Source organism: Echeneis naucrates, chromosome 24 (assembly GCF_900963305.1).
Source record: "Echeneis naucrates chromosome 24, fEcheNa1.1, whole genome shotgun sequence".
NCBI classification, from domain to species: Eukaryota; Metazoa; Chordata; class Actinopteri; order Carangiformes; family Echeneidae; genus Echeneis; species Echeneis naucrates.
This window is the reverse complement of record NC_042534.1, coordinates 12,246,982-12,266,511: the sequence shown is the minus strand read 5'-3', so window position 1 is coordinate 12,266,511 and position 19,530 is coordinate 12,246,982. Positions and strand designations below refer to the sequence as shown.

The 19,530-nt window shown below is 40.4% G+C and overlaps 1 protein-coding gene across 3 annotated transcripts in view; it reads left to right on the top strand.

Annotated features, from left to right (window-relative positions):
* The window catches only part of plcb1l (phospholipase C beta 1-like), a 92,648-nt gene that overhangs the window by 6,760 nt on the left and 66,358 nt on the right, over positions 1-19,530 (top strand). For all 3 annotated transcript variants that reach the window (XR_003840468.1, XR_003840469.1, XM_029496381.1), the window contains exon 3: positions 17,483-17,551. Coding sequence is in view for 1 of the 3 variants with exons in the window: in XM_029496381.1 (XP_029352241.1) it covers positions 17,483-17,551 (69 nt within the window). In the remaining 2 variants the exon portion in view is untranslated. The remainder of the gene's footprint in view (positions 1-17,482; positions 17,552-19,530) is intronic.

Here is a 19,530-nt window from a genome sequence, read left to right as displayed (position 1 = left end):
CATCAAACCCATGATATTTTTTGCTGTGAGGAAAGGGGTCTAACGTGCAAGTCAGTGGCCGTATTGACATATATGGGAGACAGCGAGCCAGGAAAGGTGATAGAAAGTCCACGTTGTTAATTCCCGGGTTTGTCTTCTCCGTCCAGCTCATCTGTCAGAATCCGATCCAGCAGTGGATTTCAGCCGTGTTTTAAGGTCAAAGATGCAAAGTTTAGTTTTGACGGCAGCTGCGATGCAATGTCAGATCTGTTTAGTTGTCTTGTTCTTTGCTGTTTCTTTTTGGCAAACCGTTGAGCTGATGACTCAAGACTTCACAATTCCCCTATTTCCATCTTGATTGCTTTGTTCAAGTCACAGTAAGTTGTACAGAAAGTATGGACTCCTGAGAAAGGTAATACTCCGTTCAGAAGTGCAGGAAGATACTATTATTGATCCTTCACGTAGTCTGTTCAGGTAATAAAGGTGACTTTACAGCAGCTCAGAAGATGAGCTGAGATATCCTGACTCCAGAAACAAGCTTTTTTGACCCCCTACCAATGAACCATTGCAAAAAGAGGAGAGTGAATATTGATGGTGAAGTAGTTACTGAAGTTGATATAGTCTGCTATGTATTGGCCTGATATACATTCAGTCTCTTCTTTTCCTCTGTGGAGAAACAGGTGCAAACTGTGTGGCTTGTAATGTGATATGAGCTCTGCCTCCATCTCTGCAATGCTGCTGTAATTCTAAACAGGGCACTACTATGTAAACTCCTGCAGTCATAACTCTCTCATGTTTGTATGTGTTTGGTTCAGAGTCCATTTGGCTGCCTTTTTAAGTTTCTGCATGCTTTCTCTTTCACCCTGAAAGACTCACACATTTTAATATAAACACACACGCGCGCACAACGACACTTGCACAGAAGGACAAAGAAACATTTGAAAGCAAGGGTAGCACTGATGCTGGCTGGCCATGACTGTATCAATAACACAAAAAGCTCTAGCAGAAAAAAGTCATTCGGGTTTTACCATTTTGAATTAGCAAACGTTTGCTATAGTTTAAAAGTTGGCACATTTCCCATACCTATCAAGTAACATCCCCTTGAAATCTATAAAGCAGCCAGGAAGAGTCTTTCAAATATATCAGTGAAGTAAAGGAACAAGTAACTGAAATATATTCACATGTTCCTCAGTTGACGCTTTAAAGAAACACCACATTTTTGAGTTGTCATTGCATCAGAGACTTTGAAATTGGCACTTACAGAGATTTTGTTTGAGATGTGTTATTTGTATTGGTGACATTTGGGTGAATCTGCAAAATGTCAATTTTGAGAGATACACTTCTAGTCACAATGACTCAATGAAATGATGTGGAAACAGTCCCCCCAAAAAAGCATCACCTCTGTGACATACATAAGTCATGAAGTCCAGGCTCCATCATTGTCTGCTGCTTTACGTATCCCAGTTAGAGTGCATGTTAACTAGTGGTCAGCCTGAGGCAGTCAGACCATTTGTCCACATTTAAATATATAATGCTTCAAGTAACAAACTCACACGTCAGCTCCCCGCTCCTACACAAATACTCACAGACACACATTCCTGCAATGGCCAACCAGGAACAGGTGCTTTTTAGTCGTTTAATAATAAAAATTATTTCAGTTTCTGTTTCTGTGAAGCTTGCCTTAAAGGGGAGGCGTTACGCAACAGTGCGAGGTGGACCAGCTCAGTCAAATTAACAGCTGTTTGGTTTAGTTGTCATGGTTGCCAAGAGACAGCACACACCTTAAAATGTCACATTCTCTGTCGGCCCCCGCTCCTGTTCTGGAGAATGCGGCTGCTTTGAAACTGATATCATTGTTTCCTTGTGTGAGCGTGTGTTTGTTCATGTCATTGTGCATTTGTGTGTGTCCTCCTGAGCAGCCTATGGTTATAACAGCAGGTTAAATGATTTTTCCAGGGAAATTTTAGCTTCAGCAGTGACATTCACACGATAACGGCTCAGCGTATGGTAGTGAATGACGATCAGAGGTGAAAGAAAGATTCCAAATGAGCCTGGAACTGACCTGGAATCCAGAGTATAAGTAATGCTGTTTTGGGTTAATATTTAACCTGACACACACTTGGTGCATGAGCACACACCCTTCCTCTGTCCGTCTCTGCTTTGTCATTGCGTAGTTCACACGTTTGTTTCCCCCAACACAGCAATTTTAGGTAATTACTGGCTGCTGCTCCTCCACCTCAGTCAGCACTATATAGGAGTTCGAGACGGGGCATAAATCTGCAGCCAATCTACTGAAAGTGAATTGTGACCTCTGCCAAGTTATATCTATGTAAGCAGAGGCCCTATTTCATCCAAATGTGCAGTGAGCGAAAGATAAAAAGGGAAATGAACAGAGGGAAAGGAGAGAAAAACAGAGAAACAATAAGATGATGATGATGATGCTGGAGAGAATGACTGATGTCATGTCGCCTTTTGGTAACTGTAGTATGGTATTGATTCCCTGAGGCACTTTCAAAGCAGTTTGGTGTCAAAATTTTAACTGAGGTTTCATTTTGTTTGGTTCTAAGGATGAAGGAATGAATGGTCTAGAGACTTTGACAGTAATAAACCTTGCAGACATAGTCTTAAAAGTCCACACAAACCTTGTAACACAATTTCTACTTTAGTGCAAAGATATCCTGTTCACATCAGCCACACATTTCACTCTCTGGAGTTCATTCATCTTCTTTCCTTATCTTTCTTCCTTATGGTCAGGTTCCTCAATAGGTTGCTCTCATCATTATACCGCTGCATTGTGGAATATCAATTAGACATGACTGTTAAACTGAGATTTAGCAACTCAGGGGTATCGCCCCATTGTCTAGTATCCTTTTCATTCCAGCCCACACAGATAGGTAGAAATGGCAGCAATGTGAATCCAGAACAATTGTATAGACTTGTAGCAGGTGAAATGGAAAAATATGAAGTTATAACCTCATGCAAACGCAGGTTTACATCTACAGGTGGCAGTTAATGAGTTTATTCAACAAGGGACTGTGTCTCAGCTTCATGCTCAGTGATAGTGGCACATTTGGCTCTCCGGTTGTTTGGTTAAGGGAACTTTATCTTCAGAAAGTGGCCTTTAGCCCTGGTTAAAATGTTTCATATTCTCCCCTGCACAGGTGACACAAAACCCTTTCCAGCTGACAAGTGCAAAGTTAAACATAGCACTGGTAGCAGCTATGCTGATAATTGCCCTGTTACAATATTGCTTCCTAAAACCTTAGATGTAGCTTCTCTGTTAATGACAGCCAGGAAGAAACGCTTTCGGCCTGATTCCTCCTGCGTGAAGCCTGAGAATCATTTCACACAAGGGAAAACTGCACAGATAAGATATTCAGACATGACTACTACCTGCAGTGGATATCAGGCATTCACCATTCACCTTATCTATGCTGAACGCTTGCAGAAAAAGTTTAGCTGTTGATGTCTCTGTTCTGTCTTTATAGACTGTATTCATTGGTGGCCAGGGGAAAAACTGCTGTTGTTGCAGCATTTAAATATTGTGACAGTTGAGTCAGAAAGTATACGATGCTATCTGGGATCTGTTTCTACAACAAAATGTGAAGCAAGGGAAGCCTTTTCCCATCTCACTGGTTTCATTAGGTGGCGTGAACAACAGCTTGGCTCGGCGGGAGCGACCCTAAAACATGAGATTGTAAACTATTGACATGCTTAGCAAGGGAGAACTTTAATATATAAAAGCAGTGGTCTGTGTGTTTGGACCTGATGTTGCAGAGTGAATAGCTTTTTACCAGAGTGTTAAAGGAAGAAAAGCGTTGCCAGACTCTTTTGGATTAGCTTTTCCTGGGTGATTCAGAAGGCACTGTTTGCGGTTGAGTTAGCCCTGTTTTTCTCCTTGAATTTCGATTAGGAGTTCTGTTCTACTCCACTGTGCTGGTTTGTGTGTCAACAAATTCACGCTTAAGCACACACACACACACGCAGACATACAAACACAAAGCACCACTGAGAAGGAGGTGGAGGAGGGACACCGTTTTGTTCATTTCCTCGCCTGACCAACTGGAGCCAACAGGGGTTCACAAAACCTGAAGCTACAGATCCGGAAAGAGCTTTTATTTATTTATTTTTTTTGTCCATTTAAAGGCTTTTGGCTGATTAAAGGCTCTGCTTGTGCCAACACTGGTCAGCATGAAACTTAGCGCTTCAGCTGAGTCTGCTGATGTAATGGAGGTGACTTAGTGAAGCAGCTGAGAAGAGAAGCGAAGATCTGGATCCCATAAACTCAGCCAGTAAAGTGCAGAGATGTACAAGGGTTAAACAAGACAACACAAACTTAATGAAATCAAATACATTCTTGTTGTATTGATAAATAATTGTGCATACAAAATATGTACATACAAAATACTTAGTCTGTGTGAGTACGAATGTGTTTTGCTCAAATTCCATGTGCAGTGCAGCAACCATCACCTTCAGTCACCGGCCGACTTTTCTCACACTAATGTTTAAAGGATAAAACCTGTATAATTTCAGAACTCTCCAATCACTGTAATTACTTCCCATGAAGTGCAAACCTGCTGCGTTGTGTTTGGCCGAATTACTGTACCAAAACAAATAGGCTGTTTCTATTTATCTTTAAAAATCAGGTCACACTTGTGCTCCATAGAATAAAAATAACAATGACAACTCAATTACATTGTTTTTGTGGGTTTATAAAAACTGTACAGAAAAGGCAGCAAATGAGTCATTCCAAAAGAAAATCGGAATTTGGAGCTTAAATTAGTCTCAGATGATATAATGGAATTCATAAAACATTAGTGTGCATGATGTACTTATTGTTAGTTAGTGTTCATGGACAGTGTGAGTTTGAGCCAACCAACAGCTCATGTTGGCCTAATCAAAGGTTGCTGTATGACAGCAGAGTGAAGAGGACGATTAAGCTTCCCACCATCTCATGGGTACAGGTATTTATAACATTTATGCTGGCCTATTTCAGGGCCACTAAATCAAAGATGATTTCCAATGTGTTGATCCCTTTTATATGTTACAGTTGACACAGAAGGCAGTTTGACACTGACGGAGGTGCTGCACACTGACAGGAGAAAGAAATACTGAACAGGAAAACACGAATGAATGAAAACGAGAAATTTACCTTGGAGGAAGAAATTAAATAAATATTTACACTGATTTACACTTAAGCTGTATTGTTACACTCAATTGAGCATTGTCGAATTTACCTCTCATATTTCAATTGTAAAAAATTGAAGGCTGCCTTTCCAGTGTTGAAGAAAGGGTTTAATGAAACTTTGATGAGGAGCATGAATGAATGGGCAATGGTGATGTAAACACAGACGGTTGTCTCCGCTCGTAAGATGACAGTGAGCCACGCTTCAATCCCACTTCGCTATTTTTTTCTCCATCACTGTCACAATTACCTTTTCATTACTGCCTGACCACCTCATATATTGTTTTTGCTGTGAAAAGATGATGCTGAACCGTAAGGGCAGCCCCCTCTTATTTCACACCAGTAATGTTTTGCTTTATGAAATGACATTTGCTGCACTTTTGTATTAACAACGTTTTAAAAGAAAATGAAGTGGCTCATCTTTTCCAGCACCCCTGAGATGGCTTTTTCTGATTCTTTGCTGTAGTCCGGGAGAACTCAAACATCCTTATTTTCTTGATGCTTGCATTATTCTCCACAGAAGCTGTGAGTTATGTGACTTTATCATACTCCGAAGACAAGCAGAGCTAAACGTGAGCCTTGAACATTTGAACCTTGACCGTGAAATGTCAGAAGTAAGTCTCTGGAGCTTGTAGAACCCCAGGCAGAAGTTTTTTCCAGAGTTTGAGGTTGTCAATCTGATGTAGACATGATTTGAATAGATTTAAATGTACAGCGGGGCCCAGATGACTGTTGTATCTGTCAGTTAGACATTTGCATAGCTGACACATGACTGAGCTGTTGCTGGAGCTCCACATCACCACACATCTGACTCAGTCAACTGGTTTATGCTTGTTGTTTTGAACAACAATCCAGCAGCACCACCATGTTTCACCAGTAGGAGCTACTTGTACCGCAAACTAGTGACCAAACGTGAATGATACCAGATTAGACTCATACTGAGGGACCTCCAGTGGTCCACATAGCATCCTTTGTTAACTCAATGATGTAGTTTATTCAGATAAGCAGGAAAGCAGTGCTGGAGGTTGGGTTAGTGTTGGCTGTGATTTTTTCTTAGGATTAAAAAATATTATAATTTTCTACTGTTGTACAAGCTCTGATTGGTATAGTCTAATTAAAATGTTTTTTTGTTGAAATGCATTTACTGCCAAACAAAAATGATCAAAGACGGTAATATTTTATCTCCAGCAGGTTTTCAAGCCTATTCAGTTTTTATTCGCCTAATACCAAATAACACCATACGCTCAAGGCTCTTTGCACATGGAACATGTTTATACCACAAAGTGTCACAACGGGTGTGATGTAGAGATCTGGGTGTCTTGGAAAATCATGGCTCTAAATGTGTTTAGGTACAGTTCTGACAGAAGGTCCAAGTGCTGCTTGTATTCCTTGTTGTATGGATGAGCAACTCTCTTTTCTTCAGCCTTTCCCTTCCTTACTCTTCAAACACTAACCCACCCCAGTTGCCATGACAATCCAATCCAAGCAGTTTGTTTTTTTTGATGCTGCAAAGTACTCGCCCCCCCCCGCTGCTGTTTCAACTGCCATCGCTGCACCAAGCCAGGTGGTTGCTTTCCTCAGGGAGCCCTTTCAAATAAAGAAGGCATTCAGCCAGTAGACTTTGAAGTCCCACTGCAGACAAGCTCTCAATAAGAGAACACTTGGATTGTTTCATCCAAGGCTTTGACAGGAAAGCGTACAGTAGATGGAGCACAATCTCGTGCTGCTCATCAGTTTGTTGTGGTGATGCAGAAATGACTGTAATTTCTAATCCTCAATCCTTGGCTTATAAATGGATGAAGTAAGGGTGACGATAGTGCTGAAAGATTGTTTGTCAGCTGACAGTGAAGAAGGAAACAGAACATGAAGAGACAAACTGGTTCATTTTTAAAATCGCATTGTAGGAATGAAGTAGAGGGGCCAAAAGAATACAGGGCCAAACCCCAAGACCAAAATTCTGACTTCAGCCCACATATAAAATGTTTAAGTGCTCAGCTGTATTACCTGACTAAAATAATGGAAACCCAAATAACCCCCCCCCCCCCCCCCAAAAAAAAAAGAAAGAGAAAAACGGTCTGAATCTTAATTAATTCAAAGGATAGATTGGTTAAGAGTACACTTCTCTTTTGTAAAGCTATTTGATTTCTGAGATTTTCTATCTGTCTTTGACTGTGCAGTGCTGGCCAGAAGTTCTCCCATTCACTTTCTCTTCTCTTTCATCTACTCTGCTGCTGACAGCAAAGACGTTGAGAACTGAAATAAAAAGACAATTGAAGTAACAACTGTAGATCTTAAATTATTCCTTTTTACTCCAAACACTGTTTGAAAATGACAAAAGATAGTGTTAGCATTGATGGCCAATTCAGGATTATTATTGTATGCTTTATATGAGGTGAAATGCTTTCGGTTGCAGTTCTTTAATGCTTACATTATCAAAATGGAAGGGTTGATGTTAAAAGTTAAAGAAAACAAACTGAAAACACCAAATGTCAAAATGTCTACATAACCTTCCTATAAAGTAGATATGGCTGTTAGAAATTACATTCCGCATTTACAGTATTGTTGCAGACAGCGCTAACAGTTGGAGACTTTTAATCTCTATATAAAATATAGATTTTGTCAAGTAATGTGGCGTTTGAAAGTGATAGATTAGGATTAGCTAAAAGGCAGTTTTCTTTTTGTTATTAACAATTATAAGATGTTAGAACTGAAAGAAATAAAATGTGAGGAAGTCTTTCTTCGAAGGACACAAAGGAGCCATTCGGCATGCTCTTTTCTTGCCAAACACAGAAAATACAGAACATTTTATCAGTGTGTAGATTGTACGTTATCTGAGTAGCCAGCAAGATTATCAGTTTCCTGTTCATGAATGTTGAAAGAGGCCAGTTGCTCCTGAGTTCCAGCATGCTAATAGAAAAATCACATAAGGTTCTTAAGCAATCATGAAGATGACCCTTATCAAACCTGCTCAGTTCATCAGTATCAGGCTTATTTCCATACACATAAGCACACTGCATACATTTTTTAAACCTGTTAATACATAAAGAGCTGTTGAAGCTGAGTTTTCCAAATTCAAAGACTGCAATAAATTTGATTTAATTCATTTTGCTATTGAAATCAGGGTGATGGATAGCTTACACTCAAGTGCTATTTGCTAATAAGGCAATTATGAGGCTTTTTGCTTGTGAACAATTTCCAGTACTTCCTGCACATAAATGAATGACCAACTGAAATGGGCGAGTGGAAAGAGGAGGATTTTTAACTCCCTTTCAAAGAGACGGATGTAGAGTGGTCAATAGGCTCATAAGTGGAAATAATCACAGCAAGCAAAGATTACGTTTTTTTTTTTTTTTCCCTTCTTCTTCTTCATTTTATTCTGCTTGTCTTGTTAATCATTCACATACATGTTCGGACTTAGAAACTCTGGAATATGCTTTTCTCATGTTTAGACAGCTCTCTCACACAGATTTTACTTTGATGCAGACTAACTGAAATAATTGCATTAGATCTGCCTCTGATGTCTAAGAGGGCCATGATTCCCACCAGATATGTGTTTGTGGGTTTTCATGCCACCCTGATGCTTTTTTAATTTTAAGATGAATTCCTCTGTACCCTGTTGCATTTTTCATCCCGCTAGCTCTGCACTTCTGAATGCTCTTGTCAGAAAGATTATTAACAACACACTGAGAGACTAATTTTAGCCTTTAATGTGCATTATTAGTATCTCTACATAGACGCAAGTACAACATGAATAAAAGTTGAGGGAAAAAAAAAGAAGAAATCAAAACCAAACATGATACAAATCCCTACCTTTCCAACTGCAGCCCTCTCTCGCAGACTTGTCAAGGCTCTGTAAATTCTTTTTATCACGCTGTTAAATGTATCTTACATTGCAGATGTGATCTGCAACTTTCATGTTTTTTGACCAGTAAATGCAGTGCTGAAATGAATTTAGAAAATTCTCTGAAGAGAATGTCCACTGAATTTCCCTCACACTCCTTTCTTCCTCTCTCTGTTCCACTTTTGCATTCAACCAAGTGTGTCACAAATGTGGGTCAGACACTTCTCTTTCCCCACTAAAGTCAATTCAATTTGGTGTAATGATAAGAAGGCCTCAGATTTAAACAGCTTGCAGCGGCTCTGGGGCATGACAAGAAACGCGGCAGTCTGTCATACTTAAAATGCCAGATCCTCTCTGAGAGTCTTCCTCGAGAGAGTTAAATGATGGAAGGGAGCAAGCCCACACCTGGCTCATTAAGGGAGAAGAAGAGAGGGACATGGAGAATTACTTTCCATTGGAGCATGAGCAGAGAGGGTAAGGCCAGGGTGGCAGTGGAAGACATTACTCTATAACCACCTTGGTTTTCATTGTGTTCATCTGTGGCTGTGCTATGTTTCTATGAAATGCTTTAAGGACCTTTTGACAAACACACATAATTGCCAGTGGAAGAGGATAAAGAGGCACATGGCTTCAGAGTCGCAGTGGGTTGTGAGCAGAGCCTGACCGATACATCGACCTGGCTGATATTACACACTAATTTGCTGGCTGAGTTGTATGTTCTGTTCTCTAACGATGCATTTCCTGTGGTGGCACTGTTGTTGGAGTAAGATGTAATACAAGTAAAAGGTTTTGGTCTTGAATACATCAAGGAAGAGGCATCAAGGCTTTCTGAGTCATTTAATAAAAATACAGCAGGATTTGGGAATAATAGAAACCAAATCCTACAATGTTGGATGGTTGAATCAGCTGGGATGGGACAGTTAAAAACCGAATCACAATTATATATATATACAGTAATATATGCCAAAAAATAGTTTTTCTTCCAAAGAGAAATGTGTATTTTTTAGATGAAATATTATTCACTCATTACATCAGGGTCAGAAATGCTTTATTAATCCGTTCTTTGTTCACTAAATTGAACAAAATGAGCGATTGAAAAAAAAAAAAAAAATCAAAACTGGCCAAATGGCCAATGTTGTTGTGTTGTGTCAGAACTCCTGTGTCTGACTCTTGTCACGACAACTTGTGTGTTCTTAGTGACTCTATAGATGTTATCACTGAAACGATACAGAACATGTACACAATAGACCTTTAACAGGTAATACAGCAGAAGATTGAAAAAAAAAAAGAGCATCTTACTCTGTTTACAGTGGTGATTGAATAAATCATATTTTGGCTGGTGTTCTGCCTTCTATGTTCCATCATTCTCCCCGCACTTGTATTTAATGTCGGAGATAAAAAGAAAAGTGTGGAGGTAGAAGAAAGGACAATCACAGGCACAGGGAGGGAGAGGACAAAGAGCTCTGCCTCTAGAATGAAAATTGAAAAATAGATTTCTCTTTACTGTCCGCTTTGTCCCAACTTCAAAGGGCCCATGGATTGCTCTTCGGAGGTGTCTAAAAGGAGCTGATGTGAAAGATGAGAGCCAAAGCTGCGGTATATCTGACATTGGCAGTGATTCTCAGAGGACTTCAGCCCTGGCATAGGCAAACACAGGAACAATCATCACTTTCAGGCCACAGACCCAAATAAAAAGATGCAGTGTCACTGAACGTACCTTTCAATTTGTGGACACCTCTGTCCTTCAGAAACTGATCAGACTGAAGAATGGGATGTATACTGTATGACATAAAATACCCCATAACAATTGTACAGTTGCCCAGAAGAAACCACTTTACAGAGAAAAGGTTAGGAAATTGACTCTTACTTTTTTGTTGTTCTAATGCATGAGAGAGCTTGTTTTGGGAAGCACTGCAGTGTCTGTGGTTGTGTCTTTCCTCTTCTGGTCTTCAGCAGCATTAATTCATTTCTTAATTTATGCATGTTTTCTTATCTATATGTGTGCAACCATGCATTCCTGTTTGTGTGCAAGTGTATGCCACTTGCTGTGGTACTCTAAAGGGCATCTCAGATGTTCCCTGCAGCAGATACAAGTCATCCAGTATGCCTGGATGAAGCCACGCAGATAGAGGACGAGACTGAAATGGCTTTAGAGTAGTAACGGCTGACGAAGTTGGAGGGATGGATGGGGGTGGTGCGTTGGCGTGCCTGTTTTCAGGTGGGGGACCAGACAGGACAAGATGTGAACTGTCATCCATCATAATGAGAGCTGGTGTAAAGGTGCATGCAGATGGGGGGAGGCATGTAGGATGAGGAGGAATGAAGGAGGGAGATGTCCAAAAAGAACACAAGGGAGAAAGGCAAATGCTGAAGACAGTGGAGGCAGGGATGGGCCAGAGAGGAGAGATTAAGTGAGAGAGGGATGGGGGGAGGGGAAAATCAAGGGAGAAACATAACAGTGAGAGAGCGTGATGGACAGATGAGGGAAACGACTTTACTTTCTCTGTCATACCTCTCAGTTCTGCTATCTATCAGAGAGGAGTGCCTCCCTCCAGTATCCCTCACTACACTCCATCCGTCACTGTGCATGTGCGTGTATGTCGGCGTTTTGATTGGTCTAACACGCTCCAAGGAAAATGGTGACCAGTGTGAGCTGAAGAGCTGGTCACATCATCGCTCTCAGTCTTTGGGTGTTTTCAGCGACTGAACACAGCAGACAACGCAGATTGATGATGGAGACGAAAACTTGGGGTGTGTGCGTGTGAATGCCTATTCAGTTCCGAGCGTGTGCTTCAGGTGACGTGCGTGTGCGCGGATGTATGGAACAAAGATTCCTGCGGCCTTTATCTCGGTCTCAGTTTTGCTGAGCGTGTCGGCAGCTGATAGGCGCTATCAGCAGCCACCACACTCCTCCAGCACTCAGCAACAGTGTTGTCTCTTATTTCCTACACCACTTTTCCCTCTTCTTTTCCCCCTCGTTCCCACTGACCTCTAATCCCTGTGTCCTCCCCATCTGTCTGACCACATATCTAATTCAACTGGATTACCAAACTCCAAAATTTCCACATTGTAATGACTAAACCTCATCCATGTATTTCATATAAGCTGTCCCCATACAACCCACTGAAGGTCCATTTCGGTTTTTGAGGGTATGCAGGAATTAGCATAGATTCTAAAAATATTTATGTGACTGCTGAATAAACCCACTTGGAGCTTGATCCTGCTTTTGATTAAACAATTTCAATGTTCTGATTCATTCACAGTCTCTGTGGCCTCCGTTTGTATTATTCTTACTAAGTTCCCATTTTAGCTGCTTGTACCTACAATTTAAGAATATGCTGTTCATTCTGTCAATTTTGGTGCATTTTCTGTTAAGGAGGATAGACATGGCAACCAGCAAGCAATTACATTTTGTAGTAAAGTATTGGCACTTTGGGATACAACTGTGCTGCTGGGGTATTTTATTTTATCAGGAGACCTGGGACTGGTTGGTCGGGTGCTAGATTAAAAATTGAGTGAATTAGGTGATTAGTTTAAAAAAAAAAAACAAAACCCTACCAGCCCTGTGGCAATGTCAGGCTCTCCAGTTTGGCTCAAGGGGTTTTGTCACATGCCATACCAATTTTTCTGCCCTTCTCAAATTCATACCTCTTAATGAAGTGTTTAATCCGTGGGGATAATTTAAAATGTTCTCTTGTGTTGTTTTGGTTTGGGTTTTTTTTTTCTCTTTCCATAGAAAGCCTTCTTAGACTACTGGCAGCTCATGAGACAAAATTCTGACCTTTGGTGTAGAGGCTGCATGCTGTTCATGTGCACTAATGCTCATGCAAAATACACACTAAATCACTGCAACCCAACATACAAGCTTATCTGTTGTTGAGTTGTTTTCAGCCCTTTCACTTTCTGTGTACTTATAGCACTTCAAGTTTGTGATTTCATTACCATGGACCTTTTGGAGCCGCTCTATCGGAATCCCTGAGTGGATGTGACTGTCAGCCAAGTTCAAGCACAACTCTTTTCAAACCATTTTCACTCATAACAGTATGTGTTTTCTGGCAGTCGAGTTTCTGGAGGGCCTCTTATAGGGACAGCACCTCTGCAGCTTTAGCTTGCTTTGCTCCACTCAAGTAATAGCTCTATTTATGATTACAAGACACATCCATGCTTTGTGACCGTGAATCAGTGGCCCTCCTACGCAGGGAGAATGAAGCAGATATAAAACCAAAAACATCCTCTCTATTTTATCTTTAACTTCCGTTGCTGCATGAATAGACAAAGCCTCTCTGGGCTTCCGAATAGTCCTGCTGTATTTCAAACTGCTTATTTTGTTCCAGGCATGAAAGGGTCAGGAGGCCACACTTACCAAAGAGGTATACTCTGTGTGGCCTCATGATACAAACCAGCAGCAAGTCAGGACAAGGGTAGGAAAACCACATTTAAGTGGTCACATGCCAAACCCAGACTTGGACATGCAGAGTAGTAGATAACACATGGCATAGTGAAAATAACTTTTGCTTTTTAGTGGATACACAAAAAAAGGGGGAATTATCTGAGCTTTGTTTGAGAGTAAATCAAACTGGCAGATGGGCAGATTTTCCCAACACTCTCCTGGTTGCAGTAGATAAAGCAGGAATCTATCCAATATCATCATCGGCTTCTTCATTTCAGTTTCTTCTTTCCCTGTGTTGCTCAGTAGCAGCCCTTTGCCCTGTGAAGTGCACATCCATTTTGAACTGTGAGGCTATCATGCATGCTGCAGTTGAATGAGAGAGATAACCTGTGACTTTCAATCTTTCCCCTTCCACCTATCCTTGTCCTCCCTTTGGCCCTCTATTCCTTAGCCTCTTCTCTTTTTTGTTTAGACCAGCACATCCCTCTTGAGCTTGTACCGCTAAAGCTGTGATAGCTTGTTGCTTCAACGGCAAAATAAACTCAAACTCAGCAGCCAGGCAAACATTCTGCTAAACTTCATTGTAGATAAAAACACTTTGTAAACTAAGTTTCTAAAAAGAGGTATTTTTCCCCATTTAGCCACATGTCAAGTTTTCTATGTCACGTTTTATACAGAAGTTAACGCAATGCTCTTTAAATGAAAAGATAATAGCACAAAGCATGACGCATAAAAGAGCCTGAAGCAAAGGCACATCCGACAGCAAAATAACTCACAGATCAATGATGAATTTTCTGTAGTTACAGATCAACAATTTCTGCCTCACTTAATGCTCAGAAAAGGAAGAATGGGTTTAATTTTAAGGAAAGCTGCTTGTTGCAAATGTTGCGTGCCATGAATAGCTCCACAGCAGAGATGGACAAACAGGCATAAAAAAACCGGGCCCGGGGCCTGCACAGGTTCAGCATGTTCATTAATTTCTGTGGTCTCTCTCCCGCTGGCACTGCATGTTTCCTGGACGTGCACGAGCTCTTAATAGGCTTTAGCATAGTGGAGGATCTGCTCGCCGTGTTGATGCACACAGAAAAGGAGGGGGGAGGGAGGTAAAAAAGAGAGTGAAAGAGCAAAAAGTGATGATGAATGAAGCGAGCTGACAGAAATGATCAGTTAAAGAACATAATTCATAGGAAAGAAATGAGAGAAATTAAGCAGGAGCAACATTGGCTGGACTGGTAGATTTTGCATCAACCGCAATCATTACTCCAAGTCCAAGATTAATAAAATGTCTTTGCCATCAACCTACTTGCGTACATTAGCACAATGAGTAAGCCGCTGCCCACTGTAGCAAATGCTGATTCAGACCTTTGGATGTTACAGTAATGACTGCATCACCTTAGCTGCACACTGTGTGAACAGTGTGTAACCTGCACAGGCTGTTTGCTTTACCTTTAAAGAGGCTCTATAGGTTAACACTTGAGTGATGACATTGAACCAGCTTAGAGCAGTGTTAACTGTGCAGGGCCAGAAGGCAGAAAAAAGGCCCCCATCAGCGTGCTGCTTCCTGAAGCCCCACTGTTCCACCATGCTCCCATGTGGAGCTCCAGCTCTCTAAAGTGACTTCAAAGGCAGGCATTTGCAGACCCGATGTAGGCGTTGACCTTTGACTCAGAGGCTGCCTCTGCACAAACAAGATGGTCTAATTGATGTAGAAAAGGAATAATTTGTCCTTGTGGGCTACAACTGGAAAATAGGGTGGTTTCATTTCTGCCTCTTATAAGAAGACAGAGTGTGGCCGCAGTGCATCTACTGTGGCAAAGTGGTATTATTAAACCTCTAATAATTCATTACTATGTTGTCTGTATGTAGCTGCAAGAAGAGAAGATATTTTTCCTTCAGATTTTCTTCCATTAAATTTGTGTTCACAATGGAAAAAAAAAAGATGTTTGGCCCAATGTCAAGTTTTATCATTCCAGTTCACGAATCAATTACAATTTTTTAGCTATTTTTTATTGTAGAATTTCAAGGAGACAAAAGTAAACCAAGATATAGCATATTTTTAAATTGCATTAAAAATTCTAAAAAAGGAAAATAGCACTGGGTTCCGACTAAGGTAGGTACGGATTTATAGATAAGGAAGACATCTTGGTGCAATTTTTCACCCACCTCAGAGCTTGGAGATAGTCAGATAGCAGCGTTTGTGGACGATGATTGAGTCAAGACCCAGTCTCTTCTTGCCTCCCCAGATAATGCTGAGTGAGCACACGGTTCGGGCTGGATAATTTTCTACCTCATGTCCTGGCTCCCTCTCAGAGAGATAGGAAGAGGGATAATCCAGACTGATAGAGGAATGTGGAAGGAAGGCACCAAGGGCTTTTTGCATGGGTCGCATTTTTAAAATAGTCACTGCTAACCACATGATGCGCTATTGAAGAGACATGCAAATAAGCACAAAGCAGTTGGTTGATAAGTTGGTGGATGTAAATGAGTGTTTCAGCTATTGATTGTTTTTGTCATCAGCCGCTCTATTGATTAATGATTATTGATTAAGTTATTGAATTAATTATTTTGCTTTATTAAATTCCAATGGTAGAATGGAGGAATGAGGCTCAAAAAAAGCAATTATCATGTTTACATTACGATAATGTCGGCTCTGCTTTCTGGACTTGAGCACTTTTGATTCAGGTGCTCCATCATTGAAGATGTGCTTTTATATTTTTCAAGTTCCATTTTACAGTGAATACACCATGTTCTTGTTGTTTTTGTTGTTTTTTGTTTGAATTTGAAATGGTCCCATACCCGTGACATTTTCCATCTTTTTTACTTTTCTGTCATTTCTTGGCTTTGCTCCATCTTTTCTAGGATCGTGCCACTGAATTCGGAAAGGTTGTGTGTCATTGAGAACCATCTGTGTCCAGAGCATGACGTGTAATGAAACCGAAATGAATTAAATGGAACTTCAATTAAAAAAAAATAGCTTCAATCATTTTTGAAATCAAATTATTCAACTTCCTCAAATATTTGTTTTAGCCCTAATGTACGCTGTATACAATGTGTGTCCACTTGTAGACTGACTCAGATTAACTTTCCCAAGGATAGAAAGCTGTGTTGTCTATTGAATAAAAAAAAAGGAAAAAACTGAACTATTTCTGTCATTCCAAAAGATATAAAGAAGGTGCACTGAGGGGCATTTTGGTAATGGGCTTTTCCCATTTATATTACTTTACAGCGGAAATATTTTACAGTGATTAATTTTCACAAATTCCTCTCTCTTTCTCCCTCTCTCTCCCTCTCTCTCCCTCTCTCTCTCTCTCTCTCTCTCTCTCTGCATCACAAGGTGATATGAAATGTTGAAGCAATAAGATGGAACAAGAAAATCTGACATGGCTTCCCACACTGCTCTATCAATAATGAATTGGCAATGGAACCAAAGTTTCCATTTACTTAAAATGCTGTTACAGCCTCACTTAACTTTTTGGTTAAATCATGATTGGTACTCTTGGTGTTTTCATTTCTTTGCTATTTGACTACCACACAAAACAGCTGGCAGAGCATCATGCGGCAGCAGCATTTTGTGTGTATGTGTGTGAGTATTTGGCATTCAACCAGCTTCTTTCCTTGCCAACAATGATTCCACTGGTAGTTTGCAAATGAGGTTATAATCTGTCATGAAACAGCACATTTTTCTTTGGTTTCTGGCATACTGCACTAGTTCAGTAACTCTCCAGAACCTTTTTTTTTTTTTTCTTGTGAAGAACGAGTTCTCTCTTTTATTGGTCAACATGAGAGTGTGTCCTCAGTTTTTTTGCAATGGCGGGTTCACAGGAGAAAGTGTCCTTCAGCTTGTATCTATTAACGGTGAATGAAAACTACATGACATCAGGAATGGAGGCTAAAGCTGTCCCTGCACACTACACTGAAAAATACACACGCACACACCACCCAGCTTTCTAGCCACATGTGTTAGGTTTGGAAATTGAATGGGCTGCTCCCCTTGACACTAAATATGTAAATTTTTTGGCCTTGAAGCACTTTAGTCATCCCTTAATTGACAGTGTTGCTGAATAACTGTGGATTTTCTTGTTTACAGGATACAGACTTGCTGGATATAGCATACATAAAAGATGCCAGAAATGGAAAGGGCACCAAAACGCCAAAGGTAAGTCAACACTTTAATAACCCTAACCCTAACCCGCTATCTGAGTTGGTTCCCCAGCCCATGTGCTTGGATATAAATATGATATGAACACATTCCTTACTTACCTTTTGGTCTCTTGTTACAATATGTATTGATTCAAGTGCAGTATTCAAAATATTCTTGTATTTATCTGATGAAGCTGTTGGAACACAATGACCAGTTTCCTGAAAGAACAGTGGGGTAATGATATGCTAAGTGTTTATTTTTGCACAGCAATAAAAAAGCATCATTGGGTTTGAACTGGACCAAAAATCAAAGCCAGACTTATTTCTTTTAGAAAGGAAGGAACTCATTAGGGTGGGGGGGTTTATTTAGCTCTCAGACTGAACAATCAGCTGATTAATGCGAATGTCTGTGTAACTGTGTGTGTGGCTGTTGGTGTTCAAAGTCCAGCTGTACATATTTGGTATCGTTTGTTGACAAAAGTGAGTAAGGATCAAGTGACTTTGAAAACTGTCAAATATAATTTGAATTCACGCCCTCACAGAAGTGCATGGATGGTATCCTATGAAAATGTGCCGGTCCAAGGTATCCAAATTGCTATTTCACAGTTAATTAAATGTTGATCGTGAGCGATGAGCAAAGAATTTCTGCAGCCTTTTTTTTTTCTTCAATCTGGCACATTTTGACTGTGAGGAAATGTTGCACATCTTGGTGAAAAGACAAAGCCAAGATAATTTGTCACCATTAATTAAATTACCAAACAATGATTAGAACCATAACCTGCATTGTTAGCCACTTTCCTATGTTATATTTCTGCATAACAAGTCAATTAGGTTTAGGATTTGGAAGTGATGATGTAATGATGTTACATGGCAGCAGCAATCTTCATCAGTTTGATTTGGTACAGCCGGGGAAGCAGGCGGGGGTCGTACACTGCTGCGCTGTATGGGGATGGAGTAATGATGGAATGAGAACAATAATACTGAGTGGATTCATGCATTTCTAAACAGCTTACAGAGTGATGCTACCAAGGGAGGAGACATGACCACGTGACCCATAAGATGGTCAAAGCATTGGAAATCCATTACTGGGAGATGGAAGGGTGAAGCACCCTTGGCAGTATAATGGGAGCACCAGTGAGACACAGTGTCTGAGGGGTTGATGAGAGTGAGGAGAGGAAGGAAAGAAACAGGGTGAGGTTGCAGAGACTATAGGGATGAAAGAATATAAAGCAGAGAAGGAAAAGGCAAGGAGAGTTTCTCCAGAAGCATTGCTTTAGTTGGGTGAAAGGATGAGAGGAAATGAGGAAGGACTTGGAGATAATGTCAGCTCACAGGAAGATGCCAAGTGAGCACTGATAATAACAGAGCAGTTTCTTTAAGTGGACAACACGTTTCATGGCTTTTTCTTCAAGCATTTCTCCTTTACAAATCTTCAAGGTCAGAAGGCCAGAATGGTGACTGTTTTGCAAAGCTTGGTGAACTGATAACTTCAACTCAAAAGAGAAGGACGAAAGCTCAAAGTCAAACTAAATTGTTGTTGAGAATGATGGTATCATTTCTGCAGGATTGTTGAAAAAACATGTAATGCTGATGAACATGATACAACTGATGAATACACAACTGTGTGTGCATGTGCATGACATCCCATAATGATTTCCAAAATGGCTACAAATGGTTGTTACAAATGATGCTTTCCATTGAAAATGTGACCAATTGGTGTTATTGTTGTGACTGTGGTCACAGTGGAGGGCTGTATTGAAGACTAAAAGGGAGAGGATCTAGAGTGGAATTCTTTTTTTCTATCACAGTTTCAATTTTAAACTTCATATCTAAAAGTGCCATGACTGATAAAATTCATATTTTTCCTGTGTTGATGCTGTGTTAGTTGATGTTATATTTCTAAGCTCACTGCAGTTTAAAGCTCAAGCTGCTACTTCTGCTTTCGCTCAAGAGCTCCCTCAGCAGCATTCATTCATTCATGAAAGTTGCAGGAAA